The sequence below is a fragment of the Gallus gallus genome, chromosome 2 (assembly GCF_016699485.2).
Source record: "Gallus gallus isolate bGalGal1 chromosome 2, bGalGal1.mat.broiler.GRCg7b, whole genome shotgun sequence".
Taxonomy (NCBI): domain Eukaryota; kingdom Metazoa; phylum Chordata; class Aves; order Galliformes; family Phasianidae; genus Gallus; species Gallus gallus.
The window spans coordinates 113,290,726-113,311,794 of NC_052533.1; the positions used below are offsets into that span (position 1 = coordinate 113,290,726).

The 21,069-nt window shown below is 37.7% G+C and overlaps 1 protein-coding gene across 3 annotated transcripts in view; it reads left to right on the forward strand.

The window, feature by feature from the left end:
- Nucleotides 1–21,069, forward strand: part of NKAIN3 (Na+/K+ transporting ATPase interacting 3) — a 381,587-nt gene that overhangs the window by 200,636 nt on the left and 159,882 nt on the right. For all 3 annotated transcript variants that reach the window (XM_046937713.1, XM_015282718.4, XM_025147985.3), the window contains one exon: nucleotides 16,023–16,160. In XM_046937713.1, coding sequence (XP_046793669.1) covers nucleotides 16,023–16,160 — 138 coding nt within the window. The remainder of the gene's footprint in view (nucleotides 1–16,022; nucleotides 16,161–21,069) is intronic.

The following is a 21,069-nucleotide window of genomic DNA, read 5'->3' on the forward strand; positions in this document are numbered from 1 at the left end:
AAGTAGTCTACTTTCCTATCAAAGACAGAGGTGTAATTTTTAGGGAGAGAATATGAGAAACAAACAGGGACTTCTTACAGACTCTGAGAGTCAAGAGATTTTACAAAAAGCTAATGTTTTAAGTGTATTGTCCGTGTGCAATCAAAAAACATTATTGTTTAGCTAATTTTACCAAAGAATTACAGTAAGAAAACAGTATCCTTCGAAGCACACTAGGCAGACTGCTTTGAGCATGAGGCTGCTTCTTCTTTCTTGATTCTTTCCTGAAAGGATTAAGGAATGGAGAGGCAGCAGTGCAGAGCTGGCACAGAAACATTAACTGGGTCTATTCCATGTCCTATGATTTGCTCTGCTTCTTCACGGAAAGTACAGGCAAGTCGTTAAAACTCATCATTGCTATTTATCTCCCCAGCAGCCATATAGCAGCCCTTAATTGAGACCAAGAATAAAAAGGGTTTGTAAGGTATAAATACAACGATGAAAGTATCAATGTTGTGGCATATTTCTGAATAAATAATCTGTCACCTTTTTAGGATTAAATAGCAAAACATATTTCATATAATGCATTTGCTGCGCATTTTTTTGAATCCAAAATTATTGACAAACAAAAAATGTGTAGCAGTTGAATGAATGCATGGTTTACCTCATGCTCCAGAAGTCCATTAGCAAAACCAAGGTGACATAAAAATGCAACAATCATTGTCATTAGAAATTTAGAGAGGGAGACATACAGTTGGTCCTGAATAAAGAAAATACAGAGAGTCAGCGAGTAGCATGTCCCAAAAGAGAAGTGTGAGCATGCAGAGAAGGCATTTTGACAAACCAAGATAAGGCATATAATAGCTCAGGAGGAATAAACACATCCGCTGCCCTTCCAGCCCTGAAGGCTTTGAGACTAACACAGATATGGAGCCATTCTTCACGTAGAGAAATATGGCAGGTTTTCATTGTATCAGCTTTCTCCATATTACTCCTATCTCCTGAATCATTGGATTAAAGAGGCCTCTCCCCTTACAGTGGGTTTCCAGGAGCTTCTGCAAGATAATGACTGTTTATCATTTCTTGCCATGGTATCAGATAAGGCAGGCTTGATGACTGCCTTGTCTTTATGCCTATTCCAGCAATGATAAGAACAGAGATTACAGCTTGCCTTCCTTGAAGTCTGAAAACTCTGTGTCTCTAACAGATTGTTTAGCCCTGCTGAAAACAGATGTCTCCCACCAGGGAGATTAAGCTGGAATAAGTATTCCTACAGTGACTGAAACCCACTGGATGTGCAAACATGTGACCAATTAATGTGGCTACTGGTATTCAGTGATACCTAGCATTTTACCAGTGATACCTATAGTTTCCCTCTGATGTCTCCCCTTGATGAACTTGCAAAGTAAAATTAAATGAGGCAGAAGATCCACAGTGTGATTCCTATTCTGGGATTAAAGGCTTCCCTTTATATTTTGTAGTAATCTAGCTATTTTGCTAGATAAAATATGAGTAGGAAAGGAAGACAAATAACATGCTTATCAACTTGGTCTTCTTAAAGATTATTTCACTAGTGTTTAGGAATATCTTTCATAGCAGTAAGACCTTTAAACAAATATTACACTAAAGATAAAACTTACATATTTGGTAGAGGTAATTTTGCTTACCATATATTCTCACTGTTGATATTACTGGTACTCAAGTAAAGGTTTGGAATCTTCTGATTCTTTTTCTTTCTTTCGTGAATCATGAAGTCACGTCACAGTACTGAAATTTTGTGCCACAGTGACCCAAATCTGCCATCATATAAACAGTAAAACTTCTTGAAAGTCTCAAAGTACATAGAATTTAGTAAGGTCTGGTTTTGTCTCTCCAGCCTTCTATTTGTTGCTTGGTTGTAATATTTTCTAGCACTGCAGATTACATTCAGATGAGCTTTCTTTTTTGCAGAATACTATGGAAAGTTGATGTTCTAAGACATTCGTTATTCCCTTTTCATAGAGGAGACAAGGCATTGCAGCATTTCATTTGCATGTTCTGTCATTAATATGAACAGTTGCATAATAAATGTTTCTAAATGATACCATCCAAAAGCCACACTGTGACCTATAGTCACAATAGTAACCTTCCAGTATACTCAATGCTAGAGATCTTATTTAGCAACTGCTGTTCTCAGGCTTAAGTTTTTCATATGTGGAACCAGAAATACTGTTTTCTTTTCCAGATGCTTGCAGCTGATTTTTTTTTTCTTAATCCTTATCTTATGTTTAATTCACTAATTAATTGATTGGCTGGTCTCACACTTTTCTTCACCACAGGTATCTCTAATCAGATTCTGATTCATCTGACACTCAGTTGAGTTAACATCGTGATTTTGTAGAGGAAATTTCACAAAGCTGTAACGGTCTAGTTGCATTATAAAGATCTCCTTTTATCTCATGGAGCTGAAGGTGAATTTTGGCAGATCTACCCTTTGGCACATTTAGTATTCATTTATATGGTCCTGTAGCTCGTACGTTCCTGAACAACTCCCATAACTCCACTGGAATTACTGCAGAGAATTAGGTTTTTCAGGGCCTTTGCTCTAAAATTCTCCTAGCTTCATGTTATTGTCTCCCTTTGTGCCCTTTGTGAAATACCAACTTGCTCAAGTTTAAGAATTTAATCCTGATTTAGTCCTGTCAGAATCTTCTGATGAGAGAAACATGCTTCAGAGTTTCTTGTGTTTCTACAATGTTACCCCATTTCCATGAATGCTGTCATAGCATACCTACTGAATTCATTAGAAATTATGTACTTTGAGGCACTGGAAAAATAAATGCTTTTTACTGTGTGGTTGACAGAGCACTGGCACACATTGCCCAGAAGCTGTGGAATCTCTTCCTTGGAGACCTTCACTATTGCCTAGACATGGTCCTAGGCACCCTGATCTGGGTGCCCCTGGTTCAGCAGGGGTTGGGCCAGGTGATTTCCAGAGAACTCTTCCAACCTCCAACCATTCTGTGAAGCATTTTTGCCCTGCTAGCATTCAGGTAGAATCTATGCATTAGCTTGAACATCAATCTTATGTAAAACCATCTGATCTCTTTCTGTTTCCTGTAGGGCCCTTTGTAGAGTTATAGATTATTTCCAAGAGAGATTTGCAGAGCAGCTGTTACAGTAAGAATCATGTCTGAAGCTCATAGTGAGGTCTCTCTTACATAGCACAGTAACTGTAGTTCTGTTATCTGTAAATAGCCTGTGCAATGTAAATGATCTGCCCAATATGGTATTGTACTCCAGCTCAGAAAAGAGCTGCACGGAAGTGTGGAATTTTACAACTAATTAAGGCTGCTGCATTCTTACGTCAACTGTATAGGGATGTAACATATCTAGGGTTTACACAAATACCTATTCTGTTGATGGAGTGACAGATATTTGAGGATTTACAAAAATGTCTGAGATCAGGGATCAGAATGCTGAAATCCAAAGTGGAAACCTTGTACTATGCAGATATGTTATTACATTGCATGATTTGAGTTGCACTTCCCATTTGTCTGTGTAGTCTTGCTGAGCATCTCTAGGCAATTAGGGATAATTATTTCTAGCCTTTGAGCAGTGTTGGTGTATTTCATGACATTATGGTAGTAACCAAGAATGACCGGATTCATGTAAAATATGCGTAAAAGAACAGAACTTAAAGCTGAACATTGCTGTGTTGTTTCCCACCTCTAACTCTAGTTACGTTCTTCCACATTTGAGAATAACCTCAAACCTCCCCTTATGTTTAACGGGAATATTCTTGCATTTATGGCCTATATAGACATGTCTTTTAGTAAACTTATTCCTATGCTATATACAAACCACCCCCTAGAGAGGAGAATTGGCGGCTGTTGATACATGATTAAGCTTACTTCCCTACCCCATGAATATGTTGAAATGGCACACTGAGCATCACCTGTATAAACAGATTTCATTGAAACCTGCCTTTTACATACAATTTAAGTGCTCTTCAGCATTCTTATTTCTAATACTATTTCTAATAGCAGAAAAGTGACGGGGTTAACATGTCAGTCATTGATGCTATTCTGGGTGTTGAGATAGAACCTTTCTCTTCCCATATTTCCAATGAACCTAAATTCATATTTCCATGAGTTTAGTACTCACTCTCATCTTTCTCATTCTTTTCCTCACAGAAGAATCTGAAGAAAGCATTGTAAAATATAGCACCCTCTTGGTAGTTATTCATATGATAAACTTTGTTAATAAATTACTTGAGATAACACAAGGTCAAAATAATTTGTCATGCTACTGTTCAGTCCTATTCTTCTCTTTCCCTTAGTGGGAGAGATTAGAAAAAGAAAACAGTTGCCCTACTTTTTTTGATAGCAGCTGGCAAGAGGATGCTCATGGGATGTTGCATATGTGTTCAGGCTGCAGGATCAGATATTTGATATTAAAATACTTGAAAGGAAAAAATAGATTGAGTGCAAAGGACATGCTAAACAGAACCACTGGTGGCTCACTTCCAGCCAGTTGCTTGAGTCCATTGAAATTAGGACATGAAACCTGCTGCATGCCCCAGCAGATCCAGCTTTATGTTTTGAGTTTGCAAGATTTCAGTAGACAGCAGGCATAACTGCTGGAAGCAGTAGATATTCTTGATTACACAGAATTTTGAACAAAGAACAGTTTTGTATGTATTATTTTTCTAACAGTGCTCTGGAAATCTGCTCTAAATGCTGCTGCCTTAGGTTCATTTACTTCAGTTTACCTTCCTAACAGCAGTGTAAATTGACTTGCTCATTTATGGTGTCATGAACAATCTCATTTGATTGCCCTCATGGAGGTGAGCTAGACTGCCTGTGGGGATTACACTGAGCTCTTAAGGGAGAAGAAAAAGACAACAGTAAAGGCTACTGAAGAGGCTCAGGTGAATGTCATAGTCCCAAAATGTCTTTTCTTCTCATTAAACAAAAACAACAACAACAAAATAATATAAATGCAGCAGCTATTTCAGCATGTGGAAACAGTGTCCTTATTCTGTCCTTATTGCAGCCCTTCTTGGCCAAATAACTCATGAGGTTGAGGGCATTGTTGCTATTCTGTGGACAGGAAGATCCTCTATTTTCCTGGCAATGAGAAGCAGTCAAGTATCAGGTGATTTTTTCATCAAACTCACAAGCAGTGGAGAAATCAGAGGATCCATAATCCTTTCATAGTATGCTGGAATCTGGCATTTGGTAGCAAATGAATGAACTGCAATGCAGACACCAAAATCTTTGGACACATCCTTAGAGTTCCGAGCCTTTACAAAATTGCTCATTTTTCCCACGTGCATCTGAAGATTCCAAGCAGCTTCTTTGTTTCTTGTCTTTCTGTATAGCCGAGAGTCAAGAGAGGCACTAAAGAGAAAATTTATGGAGAAAGAAAGGAAAAGTTTTTTTGGGCAGATAAGTGAACTTCTTCTGACTGTGGGGATATGTTCTACTCAATTTAGGAGTAATAGGCAGCACATGGCTTTTATTACTTTTCTGCCTGGTTTGATTCATGTTTACCTGCAGAGAATTGGTGTTTTAGGATATCCTTTATCTTTAGAACCGCAGATCTGAAGCCTAACAGAAAATCCACCATCCTGTGGGAAACCGTGTTGCACTAAACTTGCCATGAACTGGTTTGTGCCATTTGATATTCTACGCCAAAGAGCATATTGGAAAAACAAACAAACAAACTAACAAACTGAGTGGTTAAACTTGGACCTTGACTGAACTAATCTCAGTCAGATACATGAATTCTGAACATGTGTCCTCCTTAGTCACCTAAACAGAGATCCATCTAGTTTAATTTCTATTCTATCTGGAGGCTGTTTTAAAACTCAAGGGTTTACCCAACATTAAAGATTCCTTGATGTATTCCATGGGATGAAGGGGTTGTTCTGTGGTCAAAATAAACATGCTGTTCAACTAGGAGAGGCTCTAAACCAAGTTTTATCCACCTTACAGGGATTTCAGTTTAACTCAGGCATTGCAGTCCAGCTGTCCATGCCACAGCCTCTCTACCTCACAGTCTAGCTGTTCATTTTGGGGATGTATTGGGTACAGATCCAGCCATAAGTGCTCCCAATCTTTTCCTCTTTTTTCTCTCTTTTCTCTTATTCCGTTTGAGATTTGACTGCATACTATTGTTATGAGAATCTAGGATTCATCTAGGACTGTTGACATCACTGTGCCATTTATCATTGGTTACCTACTCTATGCCTCAAAGATTCAAAGTAACAATAAATATATTTTCTTGCTGTTGTTTCATTAGTAACTGTTTTAATTAACAATTTCATAAGCAGCAAGTAAGAAAGCCTGCTAATCTACAGAGATTTATTGGACTGGCTTGAATGTGCAATTAAATGAACAAACAAACAAACAAAAAACAAAAAAAAATCAAAAAACCTTCAAACCACTATAATTATGATAAGTTAGGATTTAAGAATTTGATGTAATAAATAAATGTATTATTTTGGATTAAACTTTTTGCCTATGTAGCTTGACAAAATTAAAAAGAAAGCATATTTCAATTTGCTTTACTCATTTTTCTGGTATCTTTTGATTTAAGCTTCATCGATCACAAGATGATAGAAATCCGAGAGGATCTTTAACCTGTAACTATCTCTTATACTGTCTTTTGCTATATATGTGCTGGCATTTAAATTGAACAGCCAAGGGAGTCTTAAATGCCATAATAAGCACATTCATTCCAGCTTTTAGTAAGATTGTATAGGTCATTCAGCCAAGGAGCTTGACTATGGTGTTTTGGGATCAGTTATGGCTTCATTGGAGGGTTGAAATTCAATCTTAGATCACTGTTCTGTAACGAGCTAGCGCTACAGGGTTTTACAACAATAGTTGGCTTCTTCTCTATCTTGACTACTCATTGACTGTAACTGCATTTTTTAAATGTCTGTTTGGTTTAGATGCAGCCGTCAGCCGCGACTATATCATACTGCCACACATTGTGCTCTGCGAAGTGGGACTACTTGATAGTAGCTTTTATATCACTTCAGTCAGGTGACCCTGCAAAAAACATAATGTCAGACTATTTTTCCCTATTTTGATGAGGCTCTTGAATGATTTACTGTTGTCTTTCTGAGCCAGGTCCTGCTGAAGTTTTTTTCTGAGCCAAAACTGGAAGCTTGGGTGGAATTTGGTGATTTTTTTCCTTTAGGAATTACCTTTGGTTATATGCCTGACTCATAATGTTAAGCTGTTATTAAAAAATAATAACAACATTTGTTAAGATGTGGCAAAAATGAGGTAAGGAAAAGAACCTTTTCAGTATCTTAAATATACTAATACAGATTTCTAAGACATGCCATTTACTATTTCTCCTTTTTATGCCATGGACTGAATTCTCAGAGGAGAGTGGTAGTTTGCTAGTCATTTAGCAGTGGCTGGTTCTGAGACAGTACAGTATGTTGGCTTTCAAAAATAAGTGAGCATATCCTGCTAACCACTTACCTGTCTTTTTCCTTAGGCAGTTTTGAAAGAATCACTGGTGGAGTGTTGATGACTGACACTTCTTTTTTTTCTGCAAAAATATTTTGAATTATTTTACACAAATATGTTTGTGGGTTTTTTTGTTGTTTTTTTTTTTTTGTTTGTTTGTTTTTGCTGTAATACTATTTGCTATCACTGTCATCCTCCTCTTCACTAAAACACTGACTAGAATGGTGGAAAGACCATCACCTAGTTCTGAAAATTTTCTGTATGATCCATAAGAGTAGAACAGGTGATGAATAATTTTCACTTTTGAAAGGCAACACAGAATCTCTTCAAAATGAGGACTTATGTCATACTTGCCTCTTTTTTTCATTGTTTCTTTGCTTTGGCCTTCACTAACCTTTACTACTCCTCTTTTATTAAGCTCTTCCAGCAGCAATGCCATATATTTCTTTTTCATTATATTTTATCCACTCTTACAGCTACCTAAGTGACAGCCAATTACCTATCTGACCAACACTCCAAAGGTATTTTTGATATTAGATCATCAGACTTGTTTTTCCTTCGACTACTTGTCAGAAAGCTAGCAGTTTCTCTTTTGCTTCATGAAAATCAACTTACTGTAAACACCAGTGATTTGCTCAGAACCTTCCTTGTAATCCAATAACTTTCATGACTTATAATCTAACGTATGTACTTACTGAAGGATTACCACCTTAAAATTGCCTCTAATACTAAGCTAGTATTTCGCCTAGACAAGTGAACTGAGATCATTAAAAATTTTATGGGAAACTCCTCTGTGGTCAGATAGTTGCTTTGACTTGTTACTAAAACTATAGAGAAGTGATTTAAGTCAAATTTTAATATTTCATTGCAACATAGGCTATACTCATCTTTGGTAATGAAGCCTCTGTTTAAAGGTGTTAAGTCAACAATAAGGAGGCCATAACCTTTAGCCGGGGGGCAGTAACTTCCTACATAATTTACTTCAGACACCACCCTTCTACTTCAAATTTAAACCTCCTGCCCTTTGTTACAAACCTGACATTTCTCTCATGTTAAATCTTATGTTCCTTCTTACTGAAGTCAAGAACGTCAGTAAAATTCTAAGCGAGAGTATAAGGTCTGTATGACAGCATTTTATGATTTACCTGTCAGTCTTTGACACCATTTTTACTTTTTTATCCTACTTCTTGCATCACCTGTTAGTTCTCTGTTAGAAATTTTGCATTTTATTAGCTGGTAAGTCGGTATTCTACTCTCTAGCACTGGGGTTTTATCCAGAATAGCTTGGTAGCATCTTCCTATCTAAATATGACTTCCTACCTTCCTAAATCCCTAAAGGGATTTATTCCTCTTAAATTAGAAAGTGTTTATTCTCCAAATTATTGTAGAAGTACATTGTGAACATTGTGTATTTGCCCCAAGGTGCTACGAAAATGTGTTCCCAGTGGAACATGGAACGTGTCAAGAAGAAGAAAAAAAAAAAAAAAAAAAAAAAAAAAAAAAAAAAAAAAAAGGACTTTTGACTCTTAAGAGTGTTTGGTTTAGGATAAATCAGACTGGTGCCAAGAATGGACTTGATCTGAGGTTTTTGGTATTCCAGGTGAGTATCCAGGCTGCAAGGTTGTGTAAGCAGCTCCCAGTGCTTCTCTCCACTCCTACCTCAACATCGTCCTCTTTGTTGCGTTCATGCTGCAGGTAGAGCTTACTGGAGTAGGTCTGAGAATCAGTTCAGTTTTAACAGTTAATCTCCCAGACTGAACTGAACTGGAATACAGGAATGTCCCTCTGAACACCAGGCAGCACTTCTTTGCTGTGCAGGAGAGGGAGCAGTAGCACAGGCTGCCCAGAGGCTGTGGAGATTCCTCCTTGGAGATCTTCCAAGGCTGCCTGGACATGGGCCTGGGCACCCTGCCCTGGTGTCCCTGATGGAGTGGGAGTTGAGCCAGATGGACCCAGAGAGCCTTTCCAAATTCAGCCATTCTGTGTCTGTAATTCAGTATGCTGCATTGGCTGTGGAAACTAGTGGTAATTGTAAAAGGAGCAACAGTCCTCAGAGATTACTCGGGGCATGGAAAGTCTTTCTTTCTAAAGCCACAGATTAAATTTATAGTGATAAGATGAAGCAAAGAGTTTTGGAAAAAAACATCTTTATCCTTAAAACCAGTAGTTAGTATGTATGACGAGCTGTGCCCTGGCACTTCTCCTGTGATAATTATTAGCAGCATCAGCCAGCACTGAGTCTTACATGCATAATTCAAATGGCTTAGATAATTCCTGACTTGAACTTAGAATACAAATGATCTGGGCTATGTTTTTTGATTTACCTTTTTTTTTTTTTTTTTTTTTTGTATGCTGTTTTGATTTTTGAAAGTGGAAGTCATATTAATTTGGGTGGGCGTTTGTCCTAGTTCTTATAATTGTTATTTATTTATTTATTTATTTTGGAAAAGGTTTTGAAACTATGGCTATGTCTCTGTACTTATTTATTTTATGACTACTCTTAAATTTCTTGAATACAAGCTTTTTGGGTATGGAATTTATAATTTTCTGGTTAGTATTTCTAGTGATTATTTTGCATGACATACTGAAGGAAATTTTTAACTTCAAATGCAGAGTTTATTAAGCTTTCTCAAATTTGTAAACTCAGGATTTTATAGGGTATCAAGTTTGCAGATTTTTCTTTATATCATTAACCTTTTACTTTTATATGAAGCCATTTGATATTTCTACATTTATAGTAAGCCATTTTTAAGACTTTTCTTGTCTAAAATTATCTGTTATATATTGAACATGTTTTTCTTGATCCATTGATTCTTTTCCATTATGTATCTATTTGTATGGATGTATCTATTTATTCATCTCAAACTAATGTGTCTTTTATACAAAAGCTTTTCTACTGAAATATAAAACTGAGTGTTATCCATGAGTTTTCTGACAGAAGAGAAAATTGAGTTTTTAGACTCATTTTGAAAAGTTGACTTTGTAACTTGTCATTCAGACAGCTGCTGATATGTACTCTGAGGTATAATAGGACCTGAGCATTTAGAAGAGGATTTTACTCCATAGGGGGTATTTGTTGGAGCATGATCTCAAAAATGTTTTTAAATCTGTCTATTGAACAGGAATATCTTGGTGATTCCTTTCTGTAGATGCTGTGCAGTATTGCTGATTGCTATCTCATGTTTGTTGCTACTTCATCAGAGAAGCACCGAGGCTACAGCTGTCATATTTTGTCTGTTGAAGGTGTCCTAAACGTGTTTCCCAGGTGGAGGAGTTCTAAATGGTTAACTCACTTGACCTCTTCCTGGTCTTAACACTAGAGGGCTTGGACATGGCCAGAAAAAGCTCAGCCCAGAAGTCTTTAACGCAGCCCAATCTTATAGTTTATTACGTTCTCCTTTTATTAAAGAAAGAGGGAATGTTTAATAGAGATAGCAAAAGAAAGAGGTAAAAGGACAGGAAACGTGCATCACTTCTTCATTAAGTGATCTGGCAGAGTCCCACTGGAGCATTTTACTGCTAGTGCTGGTTTCCTGAGTTGTGCACTTCACATCACAAGACTGTCAGTTCTGATGGTGGCTAAATAACAAAGCACTCCCTTGGCAGAAGGAGAATATGAAATATTACATTTGCTTTTCCTGTTGTTATGATAAGAAGATGTTATTTCCCATCAACTTCGGATTTTTAAAAGTTCTCATGAACATTTCTTATACAACAGTATATAAGTTTCATTTAAAACAATTTTTAATTTACTAAAACTGAAACCCTCTTTTGTTTGCAGGAAAGGTCTGGAGTTTCTTTCCACTTTTGTTCTTAATTATTACAGCTTCTGATGGAAACTCCTGCACTTTGTTGTCTTAGATATCACTGGTGCCAGTTGAAACAAGTACCTGTTTAAAAAGTGATGTGACTTCTTCATCTCTTTCTGTGACCAGAAAACTCCCACATTGAGCATACCCATTTTGTCAGCCTTCAGCTTCTTTGCCCTGTGAAGTTTTTAGCTATCTTCCATGGGAGAAGTTGAGCCAAGTTATTATAGAAACCTCTGTCTTGCCTTCAAGATTTATCCGTTTCATCTTTTCTTTTTCATGAAAACCTGAAAATGGTGATGAAAACAGAATTTCTGTTGAGAAAGTTTCTCTTTGAGAAACACAGAGTCTTTATTAGCAGAATGTTTTTGGTAAAACATCTCAAAGCAATCACATGCCCAAAGCTTCATGTTCTTACTTGGAAACATCTGTCACAGTGTCAGCTCCTTTCCGACTGTCACATGGCAGAGGTTGGTCTAGCAGCCACTTATTGCTACTGAGATTCTGGATCCATGCAGAGTACTGACTTCTCATATCTGTGCAAAAATAGCTTGAAATTGTGCACCTGTTCCCCTCCCTCTATACTGTTGATTTTTTTGCAGTAAATTACCTAAATTGTAGACTAGGATAAGATCTGCTCTTTGTCATTTACACAGAGCTAAGAAGTTTGTGCTCTTCACCTCTGCTTGGGTATTGTTTTGGGTGAAACAGTACTAATAAGAACAGCAGCACATATATGCTATCTCTATTTAGTGGTATAAAGAAACCAGAACAAAAATGTATTTCTCCTGCCATAATCCTGAATTATTAGCATTATTTTTTCAACTTCTATCCATACTGAATCCAAGAAGATTTTTGTAACTTAGCATAGAGTGGAAATTTGAGCAGGATGTACATACCTCTATTTCTGTCTTTTCTTTAGATTTTTTTTCCCAGTTAATATATTCTGTGGGCTGTCAGGATGAGAAAAATTACCCCATATTGACAACAAGAGCAAAGGAACTGTGACCTAGCTGCACAGGCAAGACTTACTTCACAGCCCAATGGCAAAAGCACTTGTTAGTGGGGAAGGACTGTTGCTGTATACTTGGCATTCTGCTCCCAGGACTCCTGTTTTACCTGCTGTCATTATGTATAAAAATAAAGAGCCCTGCAGGCAAGAAATACAAGCAAGTCTCCCAGTGCCAGATAAGTGCTCTAAGTAGTTGGCTGTATTTCTGCTTCTGCTCTCTTCTGGACTTAGTAAATGCTATTTTTAATTTTTTTTCTTTTCTTTTCTTTTTCCTTTTTTTTTTTTTTTTTTTTTTGCTTGTAACACAGCTTCAGAAAGAAGCTCTCCCTTTTGGCAGGGATGATCATCCTACATGGTAGGAGGGGAGAAATGGATGAATATCTTGGTAGGTGTCAGAAAAGTAAACTGCAATTTATTTCTCTGTTTGTGGTGGATGCCTTTATCACGATAGTCAACAAAAAGGCTAATTGTTTTTTGTATGCATGTGTATACGTATGATGCATACACACATCTGTACATCTCCATCTGGGAGATGCTACTGGCCACTACCCTGTTTTGAGGAAATCCAGATCTGCCAGGTGTACCTCAGAGCTTGCTTGGCAGATCCTGTGGAGGTACATCTAAAGGCAAACTGTGTTTCTGATCCAGTTTAGGCATGAGCTGAGTAGCAAGCTTGTTAACACGGTTCCATTTGCAAAACATGGTGGATGTGTTTGTTGCCATTGCAGTACTATGTCTTTCAGGCATTCAAGGCACTGATCAACTAGTCTCTGAAAGATTGCTCCCAAGGACTGCATTAAGGGACATATATTAAATAACTTTATTTCTATCTGTGCTGCAGGCTTTTGTCTTTCACACTGCTCTACGTGTTTCAGCACCACATAAAATGTCTAAGAGAGCACAGCATCCATCTCTTGCAGTGAGCCGTCTGTGGGTAATGACTTTTCTCAGTCCCCACTCCAGCTGAGCCATATGCTCACTATACCAGCAATTTCACCTGTGCCTGAGGAAGAAGCCAGACAGTGGCATGCCATTGTGGATGCTAGCAAGCTGAGTTCTCTCTTACGTTTACTAAGCTCATTAGGACCAACAGTGCACCCATAGCCAACAGACTCTTTTGAGTAGGTAGATATGTATAGTTTGCACAGCTGCCCTGTCTCAGAGACAAGGACTCCGGAGGCAGGGGACAATCCTAAGCTAGCTGCTTTTTATCTTGGGACCGTTACAGGGCATGCTCCATGTATCGGTGTGGGTGAAAACATAGGCTTTGCTACACAAGTTTCAATCAATATCAGCACAAGGTTGGTTGATGAGAAGGTTTGAGTCTGATTTGGCATCCCCATCCTCTTCTCATTTGGTAATGTCAGTATGCCAGGAGCAAGATATATTATCTCTGAAAAATGGTGATCAGTGAATGAATTGTGTGCTTCCCTAATCCTAAAAGATCTCCCCTTGCAGTGTGGGAATATAACATTATTTGGTGCTGATTATGAATGTCATGTCCTCTGTGAGATTCCTTTGTGATATAGGACAAAAGTCTTGATATGTTGTTACTAATACCATGTGCCAAAGAGGCAGAGAGTTTTTGAAACTCTCTGTAATCATCTCACATGAGATTTAAAGCACCCTTCTACTACATCTTGTGATGTGTCCTGTGGTTTAGAAAAGCTACAGGCAAAGGTATTGTTGAAGTGAGGGCATTTGAATTGCATTAGAATGAGCAAGTGATTCTGAGGTTTCAAAAGCAAAGTCCCAAACAGGACCTTATTGTGATGCCCCTGAATCTACTGCAAAGGGAAGACATGGTGAGAGTAACACCATGGTTACCATTGTGTTCTGGTTAGGAAGCCCATATACTTCCATGTAAGTGAAAAATTCACCCCTAGGATTTTATACACTGAAATTCCATTTGAGAGGTCCATGCAAATATGTCATTTTCTGGATTCATCCATTAACTTCTGTAGTTATTTTCCATACCTAAGGGAGAAAAAAAATAATTTTGATTGATGTGGTACAGGTCAATGAGTTAATAGAAGAGAGGGCAGAGTGGTAGCAAGGTAGATAGCTAATGCCACCTGAGCCAACAGCTTCCTCACATGTAGTAGTGTTCCTTCTGTAGTTTTCTCTTACCTACAGCACGAGAAAGATGAGTGTCACACACGTTCAAGAGGATAACGTTTAAATATTGCCTGCTGCATGATACTTTTTCATATATCTATATACTGTACCAGATGGTTAGCTGATAAAAGTCAGAGTAAATTCACTGATTGATAAACACCAGGTTTATGGTTCAGCCTTTGTTTGTTTTAGTTGTTTACATTTGTCATGTTTATTAACCTCAGCATACAGTCCTTTTTCATGGCTTACATATGGGATGATTTTTGTACTGAAAGGACCAATTCTGCTCTCAAGTACACATAGCTCCATCTTGTAGGACTGAATATGGCTATTATGTGAAAATTGTAATGTTTTATGTCAGATGCCCACGTATGATAATACTTTGATTGGTATTCATAGGGCCATCCTTACTCCTTCTGTCTCAGTTAGAAATATTATAAGTGCATATTTCAGTAAAATTTTGGGTTTTTAACAATGTAGCGAAATTAGTAAAATCAAGTAGATGCATAATAAATTCTGACAAGCACAGAAAGTCAGTTGTTGCTCAGTTGAGTTCTGTTTGGCTGCTCAAAAAAGGTCTCAGTATGATTGGAAAAATATTGAACCAAGTTTAAACTTCAGTAAGTGTGCTGCCAGGAAAGCTGATTTTTTGTATCTTTAGAGCAATAGGCTGGATTGTCAAGAATGAGTAGAGAATGGGTTTGCAGAGGAATCATAAAGCTGACATTACTACAGAGATGTTCATAAATTGTTGCAGGAGCTGAGCAAGAAGAGAATTCTGTTTTGCTGCTTTATTTATTATTTTTACTAGGTTTTCAGAAGTGCAGAAATACGTGAAAACCACATACTGATGTAGGAGTGATGGTTGTTGCTTCTTAGCTTCCTCCACTTTTACGCCCCTAAAAGTCCTCTCCCAGAATACAATAAGAGAGCTGATGGGCTGCCACTGCATCTTTCTGAATTGCAATTGCCTGCAACGGCTTAGCAGCTTTTGGCAGCATGCAGGTAGATCATCTGGCACTGGAGCAGCTTATTCCAAGGATTTCCATAGCCTTTTTTTCTCCAAGCCTGTATCCTGGTCCTTTTTGGCCCAAATCTCTTTCCTTTAAGAGAGGGACTGAGGAATTTGTAGTAAAGTCGAGTTGGGCCTAAATACATGAAAACAAGGATGTAGGGAAGAAAAGATCATGATGTCAATTGAGGAACAATAGTAAGATTCACGTGACTTTGCTCAGTTTACGTGAGCCTCTGTGTAAAACAAGTTTTGCATTTAAATGAATATTGTTAAGCCTTGTATTTTCCAGCATATGAGGAGAAAATAAAACTTCTCTGTGATTGGTTTTTAGAGCTAGTTTTACATGGAGGTCTTATAACTAGTTCCTTAAAGTTTTATATGCGTATTTTTCCCAAGAGCTTTTTTATTAGGAGATCAGTATGTTGACTGGTAGCTATCTTCAGAAAGATAGCAGCATATTGACAACACTTGACAAGGGCTGCATGCAGGAAATACAGAATTCTACTATACTTCAGTTTGATTAAGCGTGGTACAAATAACAAACAAAAACTGAAATATGTTCTCTCTCACACAGAATTAAAAAGCAGATGTTCTCTTTTTGTGTTTTCTTTCAGCTGGCAGCATTAGAGAGACAGATCTTTGACTTCCTTGGTTTCCAATGGGCTCCTATCCTTGGCAATTTCCTACAAATAATAGTGGTCATTTTGGGTTTATTTGGAACCATCCAGTTTAGGCCTCGATATATAGTTGTGGTAAGTCTCATTTATTCTCTCTTATTTTTTGCAATTGCTTTTAAATCTTGTCCCATTACAAAACATAATTTTCTTGATATGAAAACCCCAAATGTTATTTCTGTAGAAACTTTGAATGTCTCAATGTTTGTTTTTTTTTGCAAATTGAGGACTAGTGGCATTTCTGAAATTTTGGGAGCTCTAAGAATATCCTAGAGAGAACACTGCTGATGTATGACAGTGATACAAGTTCTTAGTAAGTCTATTTACAGAAGTAGATACCTGGTTAAGTATGGAAACATCTACAATTAAGTTCTAGATAGTCATATTTAGACACACCTTCCTCTTAAATAGGCAGAAGCAAACATTAAAGACATTTCTTTAGTCCTGTGACCCATGGTCTACAAAGAAATCTTCTCTTACTTACATGTAACTTTGCCAAGCCCTGCATTCACCACCTTCACCCCAAATAGGTGTGAATTTTCTCTGATGCTTGTAACTTGAAGCCTTCTATATATCTTCCTGTGTTCACAACATAACCAGGAATAAAAATACTTTTCAAAGTTTTGAAGGAAGCAGCCGTCAGAAATATCCCTCTCACTTCCCTACAAGTTTCTCCTGAATGGATGATTCAGGTTTTTGATTATTACTTCTCTAGCCGATGGTGCCTGCATCTGGAATATTTCAGTTGTGTTTCCAGTAATGGATTTTAAGAGGCTCAAGTTGTTTGCTTCTTTTTTTTCCTCACAAAAGAGTGAAATAAATGTCTGCTAGAGAAGGCTCCTTAAACTAATACTTAAAAAGCTTCATCTCTTCTAGTCAAGCCTGAAATCCTGTAATTCTTGTCATGTCATGTCTTAAAAGAAAAAGTGAACAAAAAGTACACACAACGTATGCTGAGGTTCTTTGCATTCCCTAAGCTTCATAAGCAGACTATAAAAAAATGAAAATGGATTGATATATTTAATAGCACTGTTATCTAATACCTGTCATTGGAGAACTGGGCAGCAGTGTATGTATACACAAGTACTGGTGACCTTTCTGCTTCATGTTCTCCAATTTGTATGTAAGGCAAAGGAAGCAAGTGAGGGTAAGCATCTGTAAAATTACATAAGAGATTGGTGTGTAAAGTGCAACAATACACATGTCTTGCCCTTCAGGTTCAGCTCTGCTTTTCAGTCGTGGAAGCTCTGCTTTTGCTGTCAGAATGAAGCACAACAGATGCTGACTGCTTCTGCATTTTTCCAATGTAAATGAAGGCTTTAGGCTACATAATAATAGACATAATATATATTGTACTCAATAAAGTATAATTATATAATATATTAACACAACAATATAGAGAGATATATTATAACGACCATATATTGTTTATTATTATAATATATAATTCTCCTTTTGCTCAGTTGCTACTTTCAGTCCATGTGCTGGTCTATCCTTTGCACCAGTACAAGTGTTAGTTCAGACACTTGATAAACTATCAAATCAGCACAGATCCATCTAAAAAACAGCCATTTATTAATTTAAGCACAGGTTAGCTCTTTGCCTTGTCTCACAATAAGGTGTGCTCCAGAAGAAGGGAGGAGATGGGGGAGAGAAAATGCGGGCAAGTAGCCAGTGGAAGAGAACAAGAGCACTGATTTCTTTTGCATCAACACAGGCTTATGCCAGCTTAAATTGCTCATTGAGCTATAGCCTGAGGATCTTCCAATAATACATTCTCCAGAAGCTGTGCTTTCTAGGGCTTAGTCAACTACAGCAGGGCTTTGCCAGCAGCAACAGCACAGCAGGAATCCACAGTATGGACAGCAAAAAGCCCTGCAAGTGTTAGTTCCAAAGCAAAAAGGAGTATGAAGCATCTTTCCCAGGGAAGAACTCATACCGCCTCCCTCCTACTTCTGAAATCCTATGAAACTGCATTCCACCTGTTACAGCATTAGGCCTTTACCACTGGCTTCAAATGTAAGGTCTGCTTGATTCAAATCTTCAGTGGGGTCCTGAATTTCAGAATGCATTAAGCATGGCATGCAGAGTGATTCCTACCCAGGCTGAGAAGTGAATTGGGCTCCAAATTCACTGAGAAGCTTCATGGGCTTCCAAGACGATATCTGCATTTTCAGCCACATCTAAGACCCTGAGTATGTTCATGGTTGATGTCCCAAACTAGAGTGAGAGTTTGCTTCTTTGAGTTTCAGAAAAGTTTACTTCTGTAAACTGGCTACAGAAAATTGATTTGATGCATGTGTGGGTAAACTATCCCTATGATATTCTGTCACACTCTGGTAGAGACCTTGACTTAAGCTGAGGAGCTCTGGGGACAGACCACAGTTCTTCAGTCACAACTGAGCAGGCTGTTGTTGGTGCAGATATTCAGAGTCATCGGTCTCCATGAGGACTGCAGTAAAAGCTGAATAAACACAGGAGCAGTTGGATGCTTCTAACTCTCCCACTATCATTAAAGCAAAGCTAGCTAGTTTAACACTGACATTTAATGACTACATAAGCTGTAGAAATTTATTTGACATCAGTGTAAGTATAGCCATTTTGAAGTAAAAGTCTGAATAAAGAAATTACTTTTGTTTCTTAGCTTGAATGATATAAAATTTGGGCAGAGCTACAACATAATGGCTGACTCTTTAAGCATTGCTGACAAATACTATTGTCATTCCAAGTAGAAAAAGTAGTGTTTCACATTCTTATTCCCCAGAATTTCACATACAGGACTATAAGGATAGTGGTTCTGAAATAAATCTGGAATTTCACTTGCTCATTTGTAAAATTCTGAGTTCTCAGAGAAGCTTGGGAAACACAAAGAGAGAAAAAAATAGCACTAACCCCAAATGTTCTAATTAGTTTAAATATAATTATTATTACTCAGGTTTTTTATTATTATTTTGTAATTTAGATGAATTGTCGTGAACAATTTGTCCTGTCATTAAGCAGGTGTGTTATTTTCAATATTTGGATATTTTGTAGCTAAGTTACATCAGTGAAAAGTTCCCAGGAGATAAAATAGCGCTGAGCTAATTCTTAATATTCCCATATGAGCTCATTCTGAACTTACAAAACATTTGCAAAGAAGGAAAAAAAGCTACATCTGAGTTCTAACTGCAGTGTAATACACCAGTCACACAGCTCCAGCGTTTCACTGTGGTCCTTTTCCCTATACATACTTTTCCTCTCTTGATAGAACTTGCTATAACCAGCAAGATTTTCAGGCTGTTAAAATTGATAAAAAATGATGACAAGATACTTGTTAAAGTTGTTTTTTTCCCCCTCTTTTTAATTCTGATATGGAACTTCAAAAGCTTTCTGAACAATGAGTCATATAGCTAAAATTACACCACCCTGGCCCAAAGCTGAATGTATTAATGAACAGTGAGAGATGGCAATAATATACTCAAATAGGGGAAATGTGAAGTGGAAGTCTCTGCTTTATTCGCCTTGATTTATTCCACTAAATGATATGATATGTAGGCAATGTGTACACCCGAAAAGCCAGAAGGCATTTTCTTCAAATGAGAAAAATGACTGGACAGTATATGGAACTGTTTTACCTGCTTTACACATTATTCAGGTATATACTGTGCAGTATCACAATATGTGTGAAATATTTAATTATCCAAAATTGCTCCTTGAATACCATTCCTTTAAGTCCTGAGTTATTACTGCTCCACCCTGTTGATTTGTATCCCTTTCCTTGTCATATTCCCCAAATATGACTAAGTAGGGCTCTGTGAGTCCTGTTGCACCTGAGGCACAGACAGCTATTACAGGAAGAAGATCTGATGACTCAGTAGTTGCTGCCTTTCCTTTGGCACATCCCCGGGCCAACATACATTTTTCCTAATGCCAATGAACTACGTCAGAGGAGGTGCTGCATTTTAGATTAAATGCACACTTGAGATCCTTCGTACACCAAAGCTAAAATTACCCCACAATGCTTGCAATGTTCTGACTTAAAAATTTCCCCTTTCTCTCTTTTCAATTTTACAAGCCATCCTTCATATCTTTCCCTTTTTCTCTGTGGTGTTGTGTCCATCCAACAGCAAATGTTTAACTCTTGAAGCAGTTATGTTTCACTGGTGGATGAAAAGTATCTCTGCAACACTTTCAGTATGAAATCATAGAGTCACCAAGGTTGGAAAAGACTTACAAGAACATTCAGTCTTACCATCCACCTATCACCAATAGTTCTCACTGAGTGACTTGTAGAGCTAAAAGAGGTATAAAAGTACCACTGTTATACAGCCTGGCATTAGGAAAGGGGATTTGAAAGGAACCTCTTGGGACAACAGAAGTACAACCTTTAATGTTTAGGGAATATTCTCTCCTTATAACTTATAGGCCCCCAAATATTTCCTCAACCCATACAGTATGTAATCCATAGTGCAAAAGGACAAAAACAAGAAAGCATACGTTGTGTCCAAGGAATAAATCAGCAGAAATTACCACCAATGTTCTGGGACCTTGTCAGCAGAAAGCATCTGTTAGGCAATAGTGTCCAGATGATTTTTAGGTAGTGCATGACGTGGGCTATAAATAAAAATAAAAATAACAATAAAAATGACAATAAAATAAACACACACACACAAAACAACAACACAGCTCTTCCCATTTCTTCATCCTGTGTGGAAAATTCTTTCTTCATGCCAGATAAAGAGGGTTTTGAAGCTGAAGCTGAGAAGATCAGATGAGCCAGGGATGAACTGAGTGGGGCTAACCAAAGGACTGGTGCAAGAATGCCTGGATGTGAGGGGTATAAGCGTGTGCAGATGTGGCAGGACCATTAGGGTTGTGTTCAGAACATGGGGTGGGAGAGGTTGAATGGCAGGTCAGTTCAGGAAGAATGAAGCATGTGGCTGCAGAAATAAAAGCTGTTTTTGCTGTGCAGGCTGCTCTGGCTAGTTGAATCCTAATCTCTGCTCTC